At 49.8% G+C, this 17389-nt stretch overlaps 6 protein-coding genes across 6 annotated transcripts; 5 read left to right on the top strand and 1 right to left on the bottom strand.

Annotated features, from left to right (window-relative positions):
- Window positions 1-337: 337 nt before the first annotated feature.
- On the top strand, window positions 338-1907 carry JN550_002753 (uncharacterized protein; the record flags this gene model as incomplete). Its single annotated transcript, XM_049314083.1, has 2 exons — window positions 338-789; window positions 893-1907. The coding sequence occupies 2 exons, from the start codon at window positions 338-340 to the stop codon at window positions 1905-1907; spliced, it is 1467 nt and encodes a 488-aa protein (XP_049175278.1).
- A 546-nt stretch (window positions 1908-2453) lies between these two features.
- On the top strand, window positions 2454-3611 carry JN550_002752 (uncharacterized protein; the record flags this gene model as incomplete). Its single annotated transcript, XM_049314082.1, has 2 exons — window positions 2454-3382; window positions 3437-3611. 2 exons carry the CDS (start codon window positions 2454-2456, stop codon window positions 3609-3611), a joined length of 1104 nt encoding a protein of 367 aa, XP_049175277.1.
- A 453-nt stretch (window positions 3612-4064) lies between these two features.
- Window positions 4065-5678, bottom strand: JN550_002751 (uncharacterized protein; the record flags this gene model as incomplete). The annotated part of the gene is made up of 1 exon (XM_049314081.1): window positions 4065-5678. One exon carries the CDS (start codon window positions 5676-5678, stop codon window positions 4065-4067), a length of 1614 nt encoding a protein of 537 aa, XP_049175276.1.
- A 922-nt stretch (window positions 5679-6600) lies between these two features.
- JN550_002750 (uncharacterized protein) lies at window positions 6601-9225 on the top strand (the record flags this gene model as incomplete). Its single annotated transcript, XM_049314080.1, has 8 exons — window positions 6601-6753; window positions 6802-6859; window positions 6919-7303; window positions 7491-7574; window positions 7708-7765; window positions 7846-8687; window positions 8738-8963; window positions 9022-9225. The coding sequence occupies 8 exons, from the start codon at window positions 6601-6603 to the stop codon at window positions 9223-9225; spliced, it is 2010 nt and encodes a 669-aa protein (XP_049175275.1).
- Window positions 9226-10195: 970 nt separating this feature from the next.
- On the top strand, window positions 10196-12344 carry JN550_002749 (uncharacterized protein; the record flags this gene model as incomplete). Its single annotated transcript, XM_049314079.1, has 7 exons — window positions 10196-10272; window positions 10341-10360; window positions 10427-10652; window positions 10705-10931; window positions 10986-11717; window positions 11768-11932; window positions 11995-12344. 7 exons carry the CDS (start codon window positions 10196-10198, stop codon window positions 12342-12344), a joined length of 1797 nt encoding a protein of 598 aa, XP_049175274.1.
- A 500-nt stretch (window positions 12345-12844) lies between these two features.
- JN550_002748 (uncharacterized protein) lies at window positions 12845-14210 on the top strand (the record flags this gene model as incomplete). The annotated part of the gene is made up of 2 exons (XM_049314078.1): window positions 12845-13956; window positions 14015-14210. 2 exons carry the CDS (start codon window positions 12845-12847, stop codon window positions 14208-14210), a joined length of 1308 nt encoding a protein of 435 aa, XP_049175273.1.
- Window positions 14211-17389: the final 3179 nt, after the last annotated feature.

The following is a 17389-nucleotide window of genomic DNA, read 5'->3' as shown; positions in this document are numbered from 1 at the left end:
CGAGCCCTGTGTATGTATATGATATACCCGCCGGTGGGCAGCCCCGGAAGACATCATGGCCGGAATTATAACCATCTATCAGACGCGAAACCCCCGATATGCCCACCGGTAGCCGTCAGCCAGGTCCCTGCGTCCATTATCCACCGCCGTGGCCGGAATGAATTCCGGCCACGAAGTATATAGACGATGAGAAGTGCCCGGATGCGAAAGAAGAAAACTTGCACTTGATCATCGCGAATTCAACAATACGAGACTTGCACACTTTTTCCCTTCCTGATATCAACCCACCACCTCCCACTCATATTTAAACACTCCTATATCTACTATTCCACCTAACATGGGCTCTGTTGGCGTTGAGGCGCCGCCTTTCAAGGTTCTCGGCGACACTCGACCTGATGATTTCTCTCTCCCTGCATTCATGGTCTCAACGACCCGAGGGTTCCTTCCGAGGGCGGACCCTATCAGAAAGTTGCCTGAGGAATTCGATGTCTTTGAAGACATCCTTCAGCGCATGCCTGTTAAGACTCTCTCGGGCGAGCCTGGTCTGTTGGCACAGTATAAGTTGGGGGAGACCGTCGACAAAGAGTTGCCAAATCTCACAGATGCTGTGAAGAAGTACAAGGACAACCTGCCGCTTCAGAACGCTTTGTACAGAGACTACTCCTTCCTGGCCTCCGCCTACCTGCTTGAGCCATGTCATCACAAGTTCATCAAAGGAGAGCCCTACGGTCTTGGGCGGGACTTTTTGCCAGCCAACATCGCACAGCCGATTGCAGAGTGTGCCGCCATGTGAGTACTTACTTCAACCCCCCCGTGCAGGGATGGACCCTAAGACACCGATGACATGTCTGTCGCCTAACCGCACCGCGAAACCTGACTGACCTCAACTCAGCTGTGGTTTCAAGCCGTTCATGGAGTATGCCGGCTCTTATGCCCTATACAACTACTACCTTGCCGATCAGTCAAAGGGCATGGAATACTCCAACCTGCGACTTATTCGCGCTTTTGAGCACGGTCTAGACCCCACTTCTTCTGAGGCGGGCTTCGTCCTTGTGCATATTGACATGGTGAAAAACACCGGACCACTCATCAATGGCACGATGAAGGCCTTCGATGCCACTTCTGAGCCTGCTTCCGACTCCATCGAGCGCCGGACCAGGTTCAACGAGGGAATGGGCCTTATGTTGAGCGCACTGCAGAAGATCAACAGAACCATGGAAACTATGTGGGACAAGTCCCGCCCTACAGAGTACACCAGCTTCCGGACTTTCATCTTCGGCATCACTTCCCAAAGCATGTTTCCCAACGGCGTCGTCTACGAGGGCCTGAACGACGGCAAGCCTTTGTCTTTCCGCGGCGAGAGCGGGGCAAACGACTCCATCGTTCCGTTGATGGATAACTTCCTCCAGGTTCCCATGCCTGTCACTCCCCTCACTGAGATCTTGAAGGATTTCCGCGAGTATAGGCCGACTAACCACCGAGGCTTCCTGCAATGGGCAAAGGGTTGTTCTTTGGAGCTCGATCTGAAGACCTATGCCCTGGCCGTCTATGCAAAACCCACGAATGTTGAGGAGGAGAATCTAGTTAACGAGTCACGGAGCTATTGGATTCAGTTGCTGAACCAGGTGCGAGAATTCCGCTGGAGGCATTGGTGTTTTGCTAGGGAGTATATCCTCAAGCGTACTTCGCACCCTACCGCTACTGGAGGTAGTCCGATCGTCACCTGGCTGCCCAATCAGCTCGAGGCCGTTCTGAAGGAAATGGTTACGATTTATGACTCTGTCAAGGGCGAGAATGGAGTAGACAGTACATGCACGGATATCATGGATGCAGCTATAAGACAACGGGACACATTGCGCAAGGAGGTTGATAAGTACTGCGCTGAGAGGGGTGTGACCCGTCCTTGATGGGTTCTTAGTTCACTACTGTCGCATTTAGCATTTCTACTACGTCGCGTTATTCTGCATTTTGCCTACAGGTTCATACAAGCCTGGAATTATGGAAGGCTACAGCATTCTGTACATCATGCCTCTATCTGTCAACTCTTGGCAGTTCTTCCTGTCTATCGCCTAACCTCTGTTGAATGATTTTCTTATCGAGTAGTCTCAAGCCGATTTGTTACAAATACGATGGGGCTGGTGCGGGCGTGATTGAGATTTTCGCTGGCACTATAGATAGTCAAGTTCCAAAGTCGATATCGAAGAGGCTAGAAATGACACTACAATTGCCGAGAAAACGTGGGTTCGGAGTGGGTACGGAATAGTGATATCGTAGCCCATTCTGGGAACCCGGCCAAAAATGTGTCGGGTAGTTACATAGATAAGACTAGTATTCCGCCCGCCCGCTGTCCCCAACATCATGGCGGGAGACTGAACCTGGCCTAAATCAACTTCGCATTTGCCCATTTCGATCCACGTTCGAGAAACGGAAGATTGATATCACAAGATCTAGCAATGGCTCTATCGACAGAAAAAGACCTTTCTAGCTCTAACTCGAACAATGTGCAATCCTTCCCACTTGGGGACTTCGAGTTGCAGAATGGTGATCTGCTTCGCGGGGCTTGGCTTTCATACAAGACGTGGGGAAGTCCCTCGTCTCCCGTAGTCCTCTACCCGACGTGGTTCTCTGGAGCCATATCCGACAATGAATGGCTCATCGGCGACGACAAGACATTGAATCCTCAGAAATTATTCGTTATTGTCCCAGCACTATTTGGCAACGGGCAGTCGATAAGCCCCTCTAATTCCGATCTTCATCCGTTTCCAAATGTTTCCTTTTACGATAATGTGCGAGCCCAGCATCGTCTCGTTACTGAAAAGTTCGGCATTAAACATTTGCGAGCAGTGCTAGGATGGTCAATGGGGGCAGCTCAATCATTTCAATGGGCAACTCAGTTCCCAGACTTTATGGACTTTTGCGTTCCCTTCTGCGGCTCTGCCAGAACCTCTCCGCACAATCAAGTCTTCCTTGAAGGTGTCAAATCGGCTTTGCTAGCGGCAAAAGGCACGAGCTCAAGCGGAAGCAGCCAGAGAAAAATGGAACTATCGGGAAAGAGGCTGGCCTCCTGGTCCGAAGATGAGAAGGTGGTTGGCCTCAAGGCGTTTGGACGTGGCTATGCAGGATGGGGGTTTTCTCAGGCCTTCTACCGGCAGGAGTTGTTCAAGAAAGTCTACAAAGCCAAGGATCTGGAAGAGTTTATGGTTGACTTCTGGGAAAAGTGGGCGCTCAGCAAGGATCCGGAGAACTTGCTGGTGATGCTTCAGACCTGGCAGGCCGGGGACGTTAGTAAGCAAGAACCATACAACGGCGACTTCGAGAAGGCGCTTGCAAGCATCAAGGCCAAGATGCTGGTGCTTCCGAGCAAAACTGACCTCTACTTCCCGTACGTATTTGATCCAGTCTACTACAGGGATTATTACTGATTGTTAAATGATAGACCCGAAGACTCGGAATACGAGGTTGCCTGTATGAAAACGGGTATCGGTGAGCTTGATGTCTACCCATCGATTTGGGGCCATTGGGCTGGTGGTCCTCCTGGGAATTTGGATGACGTGGAATGGCTGAACAATCGGCTGGAGAAGATTTTCAAAGATGCACCCTTGAGAGGCTAGATCATAGCGAATTTTCATGGGTTCAATTTGAGGCTGGTGGACATATTTTGAATTGTTAAATCACTTGAAACGGTTACGTCAAAGACTTATAACAAGCACAAGGGAAAGCTCGATGTATGGATGAAACCGAAGTCTAAATGCCAAAGCACTTGAACCAGGTCTAACTACGGTAAGTAGTACACGTAAACAAGAAGCGTCGATTTGATTGATGAGCTGAACGATGACACAGATTAGTATGAATGGGAGACGCGGAGTTCAGCTTTATAACCCTTCTCGAGCGCAATAACTGACGGGGCGTCACTTTGCAGGTGGACCATGAACATTCAGTCCTGATTATACTGAGCAACCACCTCCCAGATAGTTATGATGGCAATACACGTAAGAGAATATATCGAAGCGGCTTCGCCCTATTTTCTGGTCGTGGTTGACTGGTGCAACGCTACAAACACCTGCCTAACATGTGGAAGCTGGCTTGGACACACTACTGGATGGCAATTGCCTCGTGCGGGCCCTTTCTGCAATAAGAAAATCCTCTTGTTCCCGTGCACTCTTTTTTAGGTCCAAAAATACCCAAATGAATATAGCGCTGACCAAGCTGAGCGCAAATAAGAAATAGAAAGGGGCGCTATTGTTGTTGTGCCCTGCCGAAGCGTCGATAATGGCACTGCTAATCAACGGCCCGATGAAACTCGATGATTTTTCAATAATGTTGAAGACAGAGAAGAACAAGAACTCATGCCCCCGAGGGGTAACGGAGCTGATCATGATCTGTGAGTAGCTGTACCATGGGCACACGAACAGCCCATAGAAAGCCTGATACAACCAGATTTCCCAGACATTTTTGAAGCCAAATTTGTCGGTCCAATTGCCAATCAAGCCCCATCCGTCCAGTATAATTATGGAGACCATGACCGCACTGAACATTACCTTGACGTCCAAGTTGAAGCGTTTCTGTATGAGCCAGAAGGCGCCAATCCCGGCAGCCTGAGAAACTATGCCGACAATGAGAAGGTAGGTCAATGTCAGCGTGTCATAGCTGACAACCTGGTTCTGCAGCGTGGCAATAACCGTGACAGTCGTGTTGAGAGAGTCGCCGAGAAGGAAATAGCCTCCCAGATAGATTAAGCTTTGCTTGAGGCGCCAAATCTTGACGAGCGCCTGGTATAACTGCCACAGCCCCACTGTCAGGATATTCATGCCTTCGGGAATCTTCATACCAGGTCGCTTTTGTTCCAGGAAAAACCAAGGGATCGAGAGAACAAGCCAGCAGGCGGTGGCAAAGGCGATGAGAACTGATAGACCCCAGTTGTTGTTCTCCGGACTGGCGTCGACTTTGACTGCAAACATGATGCCCACGATAATGGCGAGTATAACAATTTCTCCGACGGATTGGATATAAAAGGCCATATTACTCAGTCGGCTTCTTTCTGTCTCGTCTTTGCGATCCATCTCGTCCTGCGTGATGTCTCCCGCCTGATATTGTAGGGTAGCGTCTTTCAGCTGACTGGTATTTCTGGCCAAAGAAGGAAATGCCGCAGTCCAATATGTGAGGGTCATCTGATAGGCAATCAAACCCACGATATACAAGCCTGTGGCGATTTGCCACTTGCTCGCGTCGTAGACTGCCAGCCAGGCGAACCCTACACCGTATGCGACCACGGACCAGATCAGAAGGATCCAGCGCCGTCCAGTACCAAAATCGGCATACGCGCCGATGATAAGGAACAGAACAGCTTGGATTGCAAACGAAATGCCGTTGGCGAGTAAGACGATGCTGTTTACATCTCGCTCGCGACCCGCAAATGGAAGGACGCCAGTATCCGTGGGCGCAGCTTGGGAAAGTAGATTCTGAAAAGCGGTCGGTCCGAAATTGAACAACGAGAGGCCGTTGGAGCCAACGTAGTATGCGTACCACGCCCATATTTCTCGCCGTGTAGTTGTTGGCAAGTTGTCTTCCGCCAAGGCGGAGAGCACGGTGCCAGCGTCGACATCTTTGTCTAATGACTGCTTTGCGTCGTGATGGCTTGGCACATGCTGGATAGCTGTGGGATCTGGACTGGAAGACATTGCGGAGGATTGTTTCTCGGTGCAGAGGGCTTGAAGATAGCGTAGGTCACAACATCTTCTGTCGTGTCGGATATCTTGCAGCGATGTTGTTTTATATTGGACTTGTGATTAAAAATAGCTTGCGTATTGCTTCGAGAGCATTGTTCGCCGGTGCGGTCGTGTAACAGGCGTAGTTGAGTTTGGTATTGCGTGGACAATGATTGGCCGATAAAGTAGAGGCCCGACTGAATGTCAAGGGTCTACAGTAACCTTTGTCTAATCTAAAGTAGTCGGGTACTTGCAGGGGTGCGGAACATCGCGCGCGTTGTTATCATGTGGATCTCGGCGGGCCAAGGACAGGAGGCGTCGTGTATAGCACGGAATTTTTGGCGTCGAATGCAAATTCCGTGTCTTGGTAGTGGGAGCTCCACCTTTACCCACACTAACGTATCGCCTATGGAAAAAATACCCCAGAGGTAAGTTAGCGTCGACATCGGCACTCCATTATCTGAGAGCTAGGCTGCCCCGGGAATCAGTATCTCAGTTGATGGAACGCAGAGTTCGGTCGCTCTCCTGAAGACGGAGCGCAGGCGGCCTCCACCTCATCGCAGATCTCGTTGCTATTGCTGGCTGGTATCTGCCAGCACATCGCGTGCATGATTCACCAGATCCGGAGATTTTTGCCAGTTCCCGCTTGTCTCTCAGCAATATCACATCCGTTATATCCGCGACGTGAGCCTGGCCTTGTCATAACCATCGATTTGTGTGATTATTGCCTAATCGCTATTTCTTATAGGTGGATCTACCCAGAATCGTCTTGGTGATCGTAGACTATCATATCCCGACCAGAAGCAGCCCAACCTAGCTTGTCAAGGAACATCAGTGCATCACTTTCAATACGCTCACGATTACGTCTAACCTGGCCCGTGCTCGAAACCCCACGATGTTCACTCTACCGGAGAAGTACTACATACTGTCTACGGACTATTCGCCAAACAACCGGCTCCCTGTGCTAATTTACCGGAATGTGCTTCCAAAGCCCCATGACGAAGCTTGCACCAAGGAATTTCTCGAGCGAAATGGTTGGGAAAGGAGGGTGGGTCGTTTCACACATTATAACAGTTATGAGAGTTGACACTGACAGGGTACCTGGGGTGCTATACTTGCCAAGCACTTCCATCCGAATACACATGAATGTTACGGTTTGTGTTTCTGCTGAAGGACCGATCACAATGTCTAGAAACTGACCCGACTGTCTTAGGCGTTTTCCAAGGCGAATCTGAACTAATCTTTGGGGCGGGTGGCGCCGATTCTGAGGAGGTGGGCGTCAGATGTTGTGTCCAAACGGGAGATGTAATCGTGGTACCTGCCGGCGTCTCACACGCTTCTGCCAGCGCGGATGATAAAATGGTCAGTGCAGATCAACAATACAGATATGTTGGCGTCTACCCCCAGGAAGCGCCGAAATGGCGCAACGAGTATGGCAAAAGACTCTTGGGCAAAAACGATTCTTTGTTTGAAGAGATTGCTGCAGTACCGATCCCGAGGCAGGATCCCGTTTATGGAGTGGACGGGCCACTCGTACAGATCTGGGATGCTGTGGTGGCGTACCCCGGGCAATCTTCAACAAGGTTAACTGCAATGCAGTATGTCAGGCGCTTGATGGAAACAGCATCGGCCTGGTTGCTGAAACGCCAATGATGGGCATGAGCTTGGCCTTCTCGATTACAGATCACCACATGTAGTTAGTAGATGACTTAATTATGTGAATCAAGTTTCGCTGGATCGCCTTGCTTGCACGGAATTCCGCTTTGTACGTATCATGACGGACAGTCCTATCCCCGCCCCTGACCTGGGCTATCTTTCCCGGGCCGGCTCATTACACGTCGCCATGACCGGCAACCCAACCACGATAAGGTCAACTTAGGAGAACCAGGGGTCCATGTGGAGTCTAAGAAAGAGTGGGGACGGTCTCAAAGTGTCTGCTATGTCGTCGGAAACTTGGTCTGTGCACTGGAGTTTATGTACTCCTGCGAATGGCCACATGCAGGAATCGGGAGAAGTCGCTCGTGGTTAACTCGCTGTCGCCAAAGACTTATCAAGAGCTGGTCTGTCAAAATATTATCAAGAAGGGAGGGATCTCGAGTCTGCCACCCCTCAAACTAAACTTGATGCTGTATTTTTTCAGATCCTCTTCACCGTCCTTACAATGCTTAACTACTTTGGTCTAAACAAGCAAGACTCTAGACAGGTCCAAACGCCGCCCGCCGAAGAACAACAGCGCGCTCTACCGGCATCATGGTACCGTTCTGCTGCCATGTATGAGTTGGAGCGGCGGGCCATCTTCTCCCGCAAGTGGATTCTACTCACGCATAGTCTGAGATTTCAAAAGCCTGGCGACTACGTTGCCTTCACCGAAGCGGGCTTCTCTTTTTTTCTAGTCATGGATCGTGACAGAAATATCAATGGGTTTCACAACATATGTCGCCATCGCGCGTTCCCTATTGTGACCCAAGACAGCGGCAGCGCTAGCATACTGTCGTGCAGATACCATGGCTGGTCATATGGCTACAAGGGCAACCTGGCCAAGGCTCCTCGATTCGACACCGTGCCAGACTTTGACAAGGCTGAGCATGCCCTCCTCCCCATCAGCGTTCATGTTGACGCCAAGGGGTTCATATGGGTGAACCTCCAAGCCGGAAAGCCTACCATTGCCTGGGAAGACGACTTTGAGGGCGTTGACACCCAGCCTCGCCTGTCGCATTTCGACCTCATACGAGATTACAGATATGACCATTCGTGGTCCATGCAGGGCGACTATAACTGGAAAACACTGGCAGATAACTATAATGAATGTTACCACTGTGCAACCGGTCATCCAGGGGTGAATGCTGTTGCGGACTTGTCTGTATATAGGGTCGAGACCAAGGGCGGTCACATACAGCATTGGAACAGGAACAAGGACGAAAGCGACACGACAATGATTGTTTGCAGCAGCTTCCTGTTTCCTAACTCATGCTTCACCATTACGTACGTATACCATTCCTGGACTCCGAAACGGTACTAAACATCTTCTTCAGTCCCGACTTCTTCTACATGATGCGCTGCATACCCGTGAGCAGCGGAAAAACCAAAATGGAGTACGACGTCTTCCGCCGCAACGACACTACAGATGAGAACTTTGCCAGGATAAATGACTTCTACAAACAAGTCCTCCAAGAAGATAAAGATCTCTGCAATGGCGCACAGAAGAACTTGGAAGGTGGCATATTCATTAATGGGCAGCTTCACCCTGAGAAGGAGAAGGTTAGTGATATTCTATTCTTCAAGCGAGTGATGAATCTTGACTAACGTTGATCATCAGGGACCACTATTCTTCCAAAAGACCGTGCGTGATCTGGTCATGGCACACCGTGCACACGAAGAATCCGTGGGCCACGATGTCTGGCCAGCGTCACCTCAGCCATCTCAAGCAATGAAAACGGGAAGATTCATGGAGGAAGATGCTTTCTGTATGAAGTTGGACGCCGGGGCATGTGATGGCCCATCAGAGCAGCTGTCGTGGTAGTGTTATTTAGTCCTACTCGATTAATGTATAGCTACACCCACTCTTGCTCAGCATTCCCTAACATCGCATTGTGATGAGATTACCATCACCATCACTGTCTACAGTCAGAGCGCAAAAGTTTGTGGTCCACCGCACTAAATCTACAGCGCTCTTCAACAACTACATACCTTCAATTAGCCATAACGCCGCCATTATAGCCCGTAGGATCAAGCTAATAGATGCATTTTAATGCCAATAACGAGCTTATTAGTATTTCGTATACCAGCCCTTTTCCTTAATCACCGCATGGAGCCTAGCCTCAATGCTAAGGACAATCCTCCGGATGACACCTTCTGGTATCTCCTCCTACGCCACCTGGATTGCAGCCTTAAATTGGGCTTCATCAAGCTGGTTTTTCTTAAGCATGAATAGTTCAGGGCTGTAATCCGCGAAATGGTCGACGCGTGCACCAGGCCCGTCCACTAATCGGATATGGTGGGGTAGCTACTGCCCAGTAGCGAACTGCACAACTATCTACAGAGATAAGATGATCGAAGAGACTATCGCTTGATGCATACTAAATAACACCGCCAGTCATAGATAGGACTCATAGGCTACATACTGCATGGCAGGCGGGCGGAAGGAGAGGGTTCGCTCCAGACGGCACCATATGGGGACGGAAACCCGGAAAATCCTAGTACTCACTAGCTTAATCGCCGTTACCGGAAGTGCTAGCTGCACCTCGTCTATTAGTCATTAAGCCAGTATCTTATCGCACACTCTGGGCAAAGTGGTTGTAACAAGCAGCGGGAAATTAGAGTGCGGCAAACCCCGTGATACCGAGTTCAAAGACCGCCACATAAGGAGATTTTTGATCGTGTGCAGCTTATTCGCAGACGAAAGCGACAACGACAGCAACATCAACCAATTGGTTTTTGGAAAAAAAAAAAAGAATAGAGAGGAACCTGAACAGCGAAATCAGAAGCCGAAGATGACTGTGGAATCTACTGGTAACGAGCCGAACGCTCGTGCCTCGAGAAGAATTCGATGCATCATCATCGGAGCTGGGTGAGTGCATTTGCCAACTTCGGATCAGTCAATGCTAGCTAATTATTTCTTCTGTGTGACGACCGTAGGGTATCCGGCATTCTCATGGGTAAGTCTGTACTCAATAATGGCTACTTCGGTCTCAGGAACGTATGCTAACAGTGTTGTTTCTAAGCATATAAGCTGAAAATGTACCTCAAAAACAATGTGGATTTTCGTATACTCGAAAAGAACTCGGACCTGGGCGGCACATGGTTCGAGAATCGCTACCCAGGTAAACCAAGACTCAGTCGCATCGGCATTTTCGTGATTGAGCGACTGATCTCCTTAGGCTGTGCCTGTGATGTACCCAGTCACGTGTACCAATACTCATTTGCGCCCAACTCGGAGTGGTCTAGATTGTGAGCTTCTTACTATTTATACCGTTTCGAAACACTACGTTTATGCTTTCAGCTATGCAAATTCGCTCGAGATCCAACAGTATCTCAAAGATGTCTGCCGTCATCACGACCTTACCAAGTACATCACCTATAACGCCGAGGTAACAGACGCTCGTTGGAGCGAGGAGGACGGCATTTGGGCCGTCAAAGTTGGTAGGGATGCGCTGGGCGTTTTTCAATGCGAGATCCTGGTTAACGCCGGTGGGATTCTCAATAACTACAAGATGCCTTCGATTCCTGGTATGTCAGATTTTGATGGGCACATACTGCATACTGCGAATTGGGATGATACAGTCGACCTGAGAGACAAGAGAGTGGCAATCATTGGTGCAGGGGCGAGCGCGGTACAGGTGCTTCCAGCGATTCAGTCAATCTGCAAATCAGTCGATGTCTACATTCGAACACCATCCTGGATCTGCCCCCCTATTGGCCTGCCCCCAGGCACGCTTGATAATCCGTCGTATACAGAGGATGACATGCGTCGCTTTCGGGAAGACCCAGCCCACTCGCTGTTTGTACGAAAAGGCATGGAGGCCGGCTTCAACAGCATGTTCTCTGCTTTCCGTAAAGGGACGCCAGAGCAGGAGAATATGCGCCAGAAATATGATGCTTATATGCGGGAGCTGATCAAGAGTACGGACCTGCAAGCGCAGCTCATACCATCTTTTGAGGTTGGCTGTCGCCGGATCAATCCGTCTGCTCCGTATCTAGTGGCCCTTCAAAAGCCCAACGTCAACCCGAGATTTGGTAACATCGTGCAGATTCAACGGGAAGGCATCGTTACTGCTGGTTCCAACGATGCAGAAGGCAAAGCGGAGTTATATCCAGTCGATGTCATCATTGCTGCCACTGGATTCGACACCAGCTTCCGGCCGCGTTTCCCGATTGTTGGCAGAAACGGGACTAACCTGCAAAGCCTGTGGGAATCAAGACCTGTGTCCTACATGGGAACTGGAGTGGCAGGATTCCCGAACTATCTCACCTTCCTTGGACCTAACACGCCGATTTCCAATGGAGGGCTCATGGGTGAGTCGCCTCTATTCCCGGACCAAACAGAGGCTGATATGTTTCCGCAGGGGTTCTGGAAGCCACAAGTGATTATTTTATCAGACTTATTACTAAGTTTTGTCGCGAAAACGTCAAGGCTTTCGATGTCACTCAGGAAGCACAAGGTGACTTCTCAATGCACACTCAAAATTATATGAAAGACATGGTATGGAGCGGTGCCTGTCGCAGTTGGTGTGAGTACCCAGAATCCCTGCTTGGACACTGCTCGGAAACTGACTCGGGGCTTCAACAATAGTCAAATCGGAAGTGGATGGCCATATTACTGCGCTGTGGCCCGGCAGCGCTCTGCACTACATTCAGACTCTGGCCGAGGACCGATTTTGTGACTATTCCTGGACATACCGCCGAAACCGATTTGCATATTGGCAGGACGGCTTTTCATGGATTGAGCAGCCCGATGCCGATGCACTTGGACTTGCTTTTGCGGAGGCTCGTAGGGAAATGCCAACTTTGCCGCGCCAGGGTGCAGATTGGAGCTTCTGGCTCACTGAAGCTCAGGCTCTCCCTATGAGAAAGGCTGAAGGTAGTTTGGGGGACCAAGGGGAGCGGAAGAAAGGAGAGGAAATAGTCTATACTGTCGTATGATTTTCAAAGATGCAGGTTACATATCACACGTCTTGCGTAATGACACGCTTGAAATGCCGAATGGTCGATTAGACAAAGTCTATGCAGGGCTGTGTTCCTCGCACACCATAATGGCAACTCCATGCGTGGCAGGGAACTCGACCCTCAAACTGCCGTCAATCTGACTAATCGGTTATACCCGCGGTAGAGATAGAGATCTATAAGCAATCTGTTTCCAACCTACCACTGTCCCCATAACACCTGAGAGTAGAGCCGGAAATTCTGCCTCGATCGGGCTACAAGAGGGGACGGAAAATACTAGGATACCGATCTTTTTCGGCGCTGGTTGCGAGCTATGCCCAATGGAAGCGTAGTGTCCGACCTTGAGCCGAATGCGGTGTATAAAGTCCGGCAATCCCTTTGCCTCCACAAATATGAACTAATACCAAAGCCATATCACCAAATTTCTTGTGACATTGTTGGATGTCATCGATCATATATACCTCGTCGTTCGATTTACCATGACATTACCAGCAAAGGATGCGCCTGTGCTCATTGTTGGCGCGGGTGTTTTCGGCCTCAGCCTCGCATATGAACTCACTGCGGTGAGAGGCTATACCAACGTAACTGTCCTCGATCGATACATGCCACCTGTCCCAGATGGGAGCAGTAATGATCTGTCTCGTGTGGTTCGGGCCGAGTACACAGACAAGTTGTATTCGCAACTTGCCATCGAGGCCATTACTGAATGGCGTACCCCGGCATGGCGAGATCACTACCATGAAAGTGGCTACGTCATGATGATCCCCAACGCTGACAGCGAATGGGTGACCAAGTATCGTGCTCTTAGACAGCATCAAACGGTTCGGCAGCCAATGAACATCTTCACGCCTGACCAGTCGGAGTCGGAGATCAAGCGGATGTATCCGAGCGTCACGGCTGATCTGACAGGCATCATGACGCTCCAGAACGATCACGCCGGCTGGGCACATGCCCAAGGCGCTATCCGGGCCCTCGCGAATCGATGCACCCTAGCTGGTGTGTCCTTTGTGACCGGCCCTCGCGGAACCGTCCGTTCTTTGGAAACCTCGGGCAAACAAGTCACTGGGGTTCGCACCGCCACGGGCAGCATCATACAAGCCAAGACTGTTGTTCTGGCCACCGGAGCATGGACTAATCGTTTGGTGCCCGACATGAGACAGAACATCCTTGCAGTCAGTCAACCTCTTGCCTACATTCAGCTTTCCCCCGAGGAGGCAGAGCGCCTGCGGACTATGCCCGTTATGGTCAACACGGCTACTGGTCTATATTGCTTCCCACCAGACCCGGTGAGCCACCAACTAAAAGTGGCTCGGCATGGATTCGGATATTCGAATCAAGTCGAACTGGAGGACGGGCGCGTCATCTCTAGTCCCAAGTTGGTAGGAAACAATGCAGCTGTGCAGGATTTCCTGCCAGCAGACGCAGACCGAGATCTCCGAGCTGGAGCCTTAGCCTTCTGGCCGGAATTTGGAAATCGGCCCTGGGCAAAGACCAGGATGTGCTGGTACAACGATACACCCAAGAGTGATTTCATGGTCGACTACCACCCAGACACGAAGGGTCTTTTCTTTGCCACCGGAGGGTCAGGACAGTAAGTCGCATTACAATCGATCATATGATTCCTGATTCTTGCTCACCTAAGTAAACAGTGGTTTCAAGTTTTTACCCATTATTGGACGGCATATCGCGGATGTTTTTGAGGACAAAGCAGGGCCTCTGCTGCGCGAGAAGTGGGCTGTCCGCCGCCCTACCAACGGCGACCCCGAGCCGGAAATGGACGGAGATGGGACCCGGCTTGGGCCCCGGTTGCGACAGCTTTCGAGAGCCGAACAAGCAAAGTTATAGTTGCTCATTAGAACTGCCAATCTGTTAATATCCTGGGAGCAAACGATAGATGAGCGACAGATGAAAACAAAAGGTATAATGATATGCTCAAAAAAGTGGATACATATAGAACAACGACAGATGATAAGGCATTTGTAATCGATATGAACGTAACGTTTTCGCAGTTAACCAGAGTAAAGTCGACAGTAGTGCTTTTAACTTTGGCCACGTAAATTTGACGTTCAGAGCACTAGTATAACATACCGGTCGAAGCGCAGACCCGACCCATTATTGAATATATCTTCATCCCGGGTTTCGGGTATATCGCGACACCAAATCGCTTCCTTGGACACCCAGCTATGTGATTGATTGCCACTCGTGGTATTCCGGACCCAAAGCCTCGTCGAAAACCAAGTATCTCGTGGCTCCGTCTCCTTTGGTGGTCCCGGAATCTTTGTGGTGGATGATACTGCGAATGTGGTCCTGGACACGTATCGGTCCAGCGTAGGGGGAAAATCGAAAACCACGGGTTCCAGGTGGTTTATGGACACAACATCGAGTATCCTGAAATGTTGTGGCAGCCGTAGGCGGTGTGCGGATTTTCATACTTGTTCAGTGATCCTAAGGGACCAACGTACTGCTGGCCGAATTTGTTTCCCACGGTGGTTGGCTTGGGAATGGTGAGGCCCTTCTGTAATCTCAGGAAAACTCGGTCTCCAATGTCGAAGAGCATTGAGAGGTGCTTTCTGTCGTAGTATGCATTCACTCCAGTGCTGGTTCCCATTGAGAAAGGCAAAGAGTTTAAATCAGGTATTGGCATTGGCCGAAGATCTGATACAACAGGATATGAAGGAGAGCTCTTTGAGACTTTTGTGTTGGTGTTCCTAAGTTCCAAAAATAATGACTGGCGAGGACCAACTTCCATATGCCTGCCCAAGCCTCCAGGCTCGAGCGCGTCTCCTTGTGCTCGCTTAAGAACCTCATCAAGGTCGAATTTCCACTGCTAGCTTTACTGCAGATCCAGATCCAGAGTATGCCTTCCTCAGAAGTAAGCCAGTTCTTGAACTTGTGCTCTGGGCGACGAAGTATTCACTCGAACGTGTCGGTATCATTCTTTTAAAGGGGCCAGTACCGGCTCAGGAAGTCGGCAAACCTCAAGCTGGACAGGATACGATGCCGCCTATGCGTTATCTCCGATGTATCGGCAAGCAATCTGAGTTGTGGCAACAGCTCTTTCATGACCCCGGTACACGACGTATTCAATGTATGGACTGTGTACTTCTGGCGCTTGTTGACATCAGCGACTTTCGGGCACACCCTCCAGGATGGTATTCAGTTCAGAGCGCACCGTACTAAAGTTATCCATTGTATTGACGCGGAACTGTTCATTTTTCACTTATAGCAGTGCGAGAGACTTCGTCATCTTTGATTGCTGACCCCTATGAAAATTGCACATGGTTCCCAGAGATTAGAAACACCTTCGAACGTCCCTGTAAAAACCACCCGCACACGTTTAACGAAGCCGCTTATCTGAAGATCTAGGAGCTCTATAATCTCACCTGCGATGACCCGGTAGCTAGTGCATAATTTCTTGAGCCTCTAATCGTTTTGAGTGAGCTCTGATTGATCGTCAAGCTCACTTAACTGTGCTGAAGCCTTCAGATTCTCCAGATCATCCTGTAGGTCTTTGTGTCTAAAAGGCTGAGTCTTGGTCAACACGTACGCCTTCTAATATTCGCGAGCAACCTTGATGCTCAATTCCACAAACTGCACCATATTGATAACAAGCCCGACAACATCCAAGGATTTGTGATCTGGAATCCTCAGCTGAAAGATCATATTATGGGATGTCAAGTACAAGGTCAGTCGTTCAAAGGGGGGCGAGATTCCGCCCTCTGTCATCCACCATGCCCAAGCCTTGTTCGCAACGGATTATATCGTCGGCAGCTGTCATGCGGGCTGTGCAATCGAATGCACGGAATTGAAATGGTACCTCAGGGGGCTACCCAATCAGGGTCAGAAAAACAAACAACGATTGCTCGTAGTTTGGGCCCTATGCCCATATTTCCGTCTCCACGCAGCGTTTGGCTGAAAGGGTTTTTCATCAAGACTTAGATTGAGCCAGCTCGTCTTTGGAGAATGTGTAGGGCTCTCCCATTGTGCTACTAGAATACTGTCACGATATAGGAGATATATAGAGGAGCGGAACAACATTAATCAGGGGGATCACCCCCTATGTAGCTGGCCCATCAGCCCATTTCATTTGTAGCTCCTCAAGGATCAACTCAAGTCAATTCCCATGCTCTCACGCGCGTATTAGTGTGACAAATGCCGCTGTGCTACTAGAATACCGCTGTATCAGCTGACATCTTCGTAGCTTGGACACGCGCCAGGGTCGAACCCGCGAAGTTAAGCCCTCTTCAATCGCTCCACGGAATTTCGGTATGTTGCGAAGTGTAGTTTTGTGTAATGATTGAGTGCTAAATCCATAGCCCAACGCGTTTAGAGGAAGGGTCATCTTTTTTTAACAAGACGCGACCATTGCTCGGTCAAGACACGTTCGCACCCATTCCGATATTGAAGGATGAGGGCCCATGGGTTCGCTGGCCAGTGAGCTTGACCCTGATAGTCATAGCGCCTACATCATATGCAGTACGTCATGTTCAGCAATATGACGCAAGGCAACCAGGTCGTGTCCCAGCAATTCTGTCGATAACAGGCTTGGCGGCTATCATCATCATTGTTGTGAATGTGGCACCCTGAAGTGGATACAGACATTTGTCTTGCCGCTTCGATGCAAAGCAAGACAGCAATGTCCGATGTTTTAGAGAGTTGTTGTAGTGGAATGCATTTCCATTTATAGACCTGACAGAGTTTTCGAGAATTACCTCATTGTTCAAAGATTGGCAGGTTGTGAAAACTCGCGTCGAATGAAACAAACGTCGACCCCTGTGCGGGTTATTAAGTGCCCAATCCTGTAGTACATTATAAGATGTGAGCTCACCAGGGGGTTTATCGTGTAACAACCCGCTCTCCAATGAGAAGACTGGCGGCTGGGAAAAACTAAGATGCGGCACGGCTTGAGGTTACGCTTAGAGAAATGCAAGCAACCATGCTGCAGCAGTATTGCTAGAGACCAATTGTGATCGGAATTGAAATTTCTGACAGGCATCGTCTCTGCATAGATAGAGTAGGAGGAT

The sequence above is a fragment of the Neoarthrinium moseri genome (genome assembly GCF_022829205.1).
Source record: "Neoarthrinium moseri strain CBS 164.80 chromosome Unknown scaffold6_Wmoseri_CBS_16480, whole genome shotgun sequence".
In the NCBI taxonomy this organism is placed as follows: Eukaryota; Fungi; Ascomycota; class Sordariomycetes; order Amphisphaeriales; family Apiosporaceae; genus Neoarthrinium; species Neoarthrinium moseri.
The sequence above is the reverse complement of the archived record's forward strand: the minus strand, read 5'-3'. Positions and strand labels throughout refer to the sequence as shown.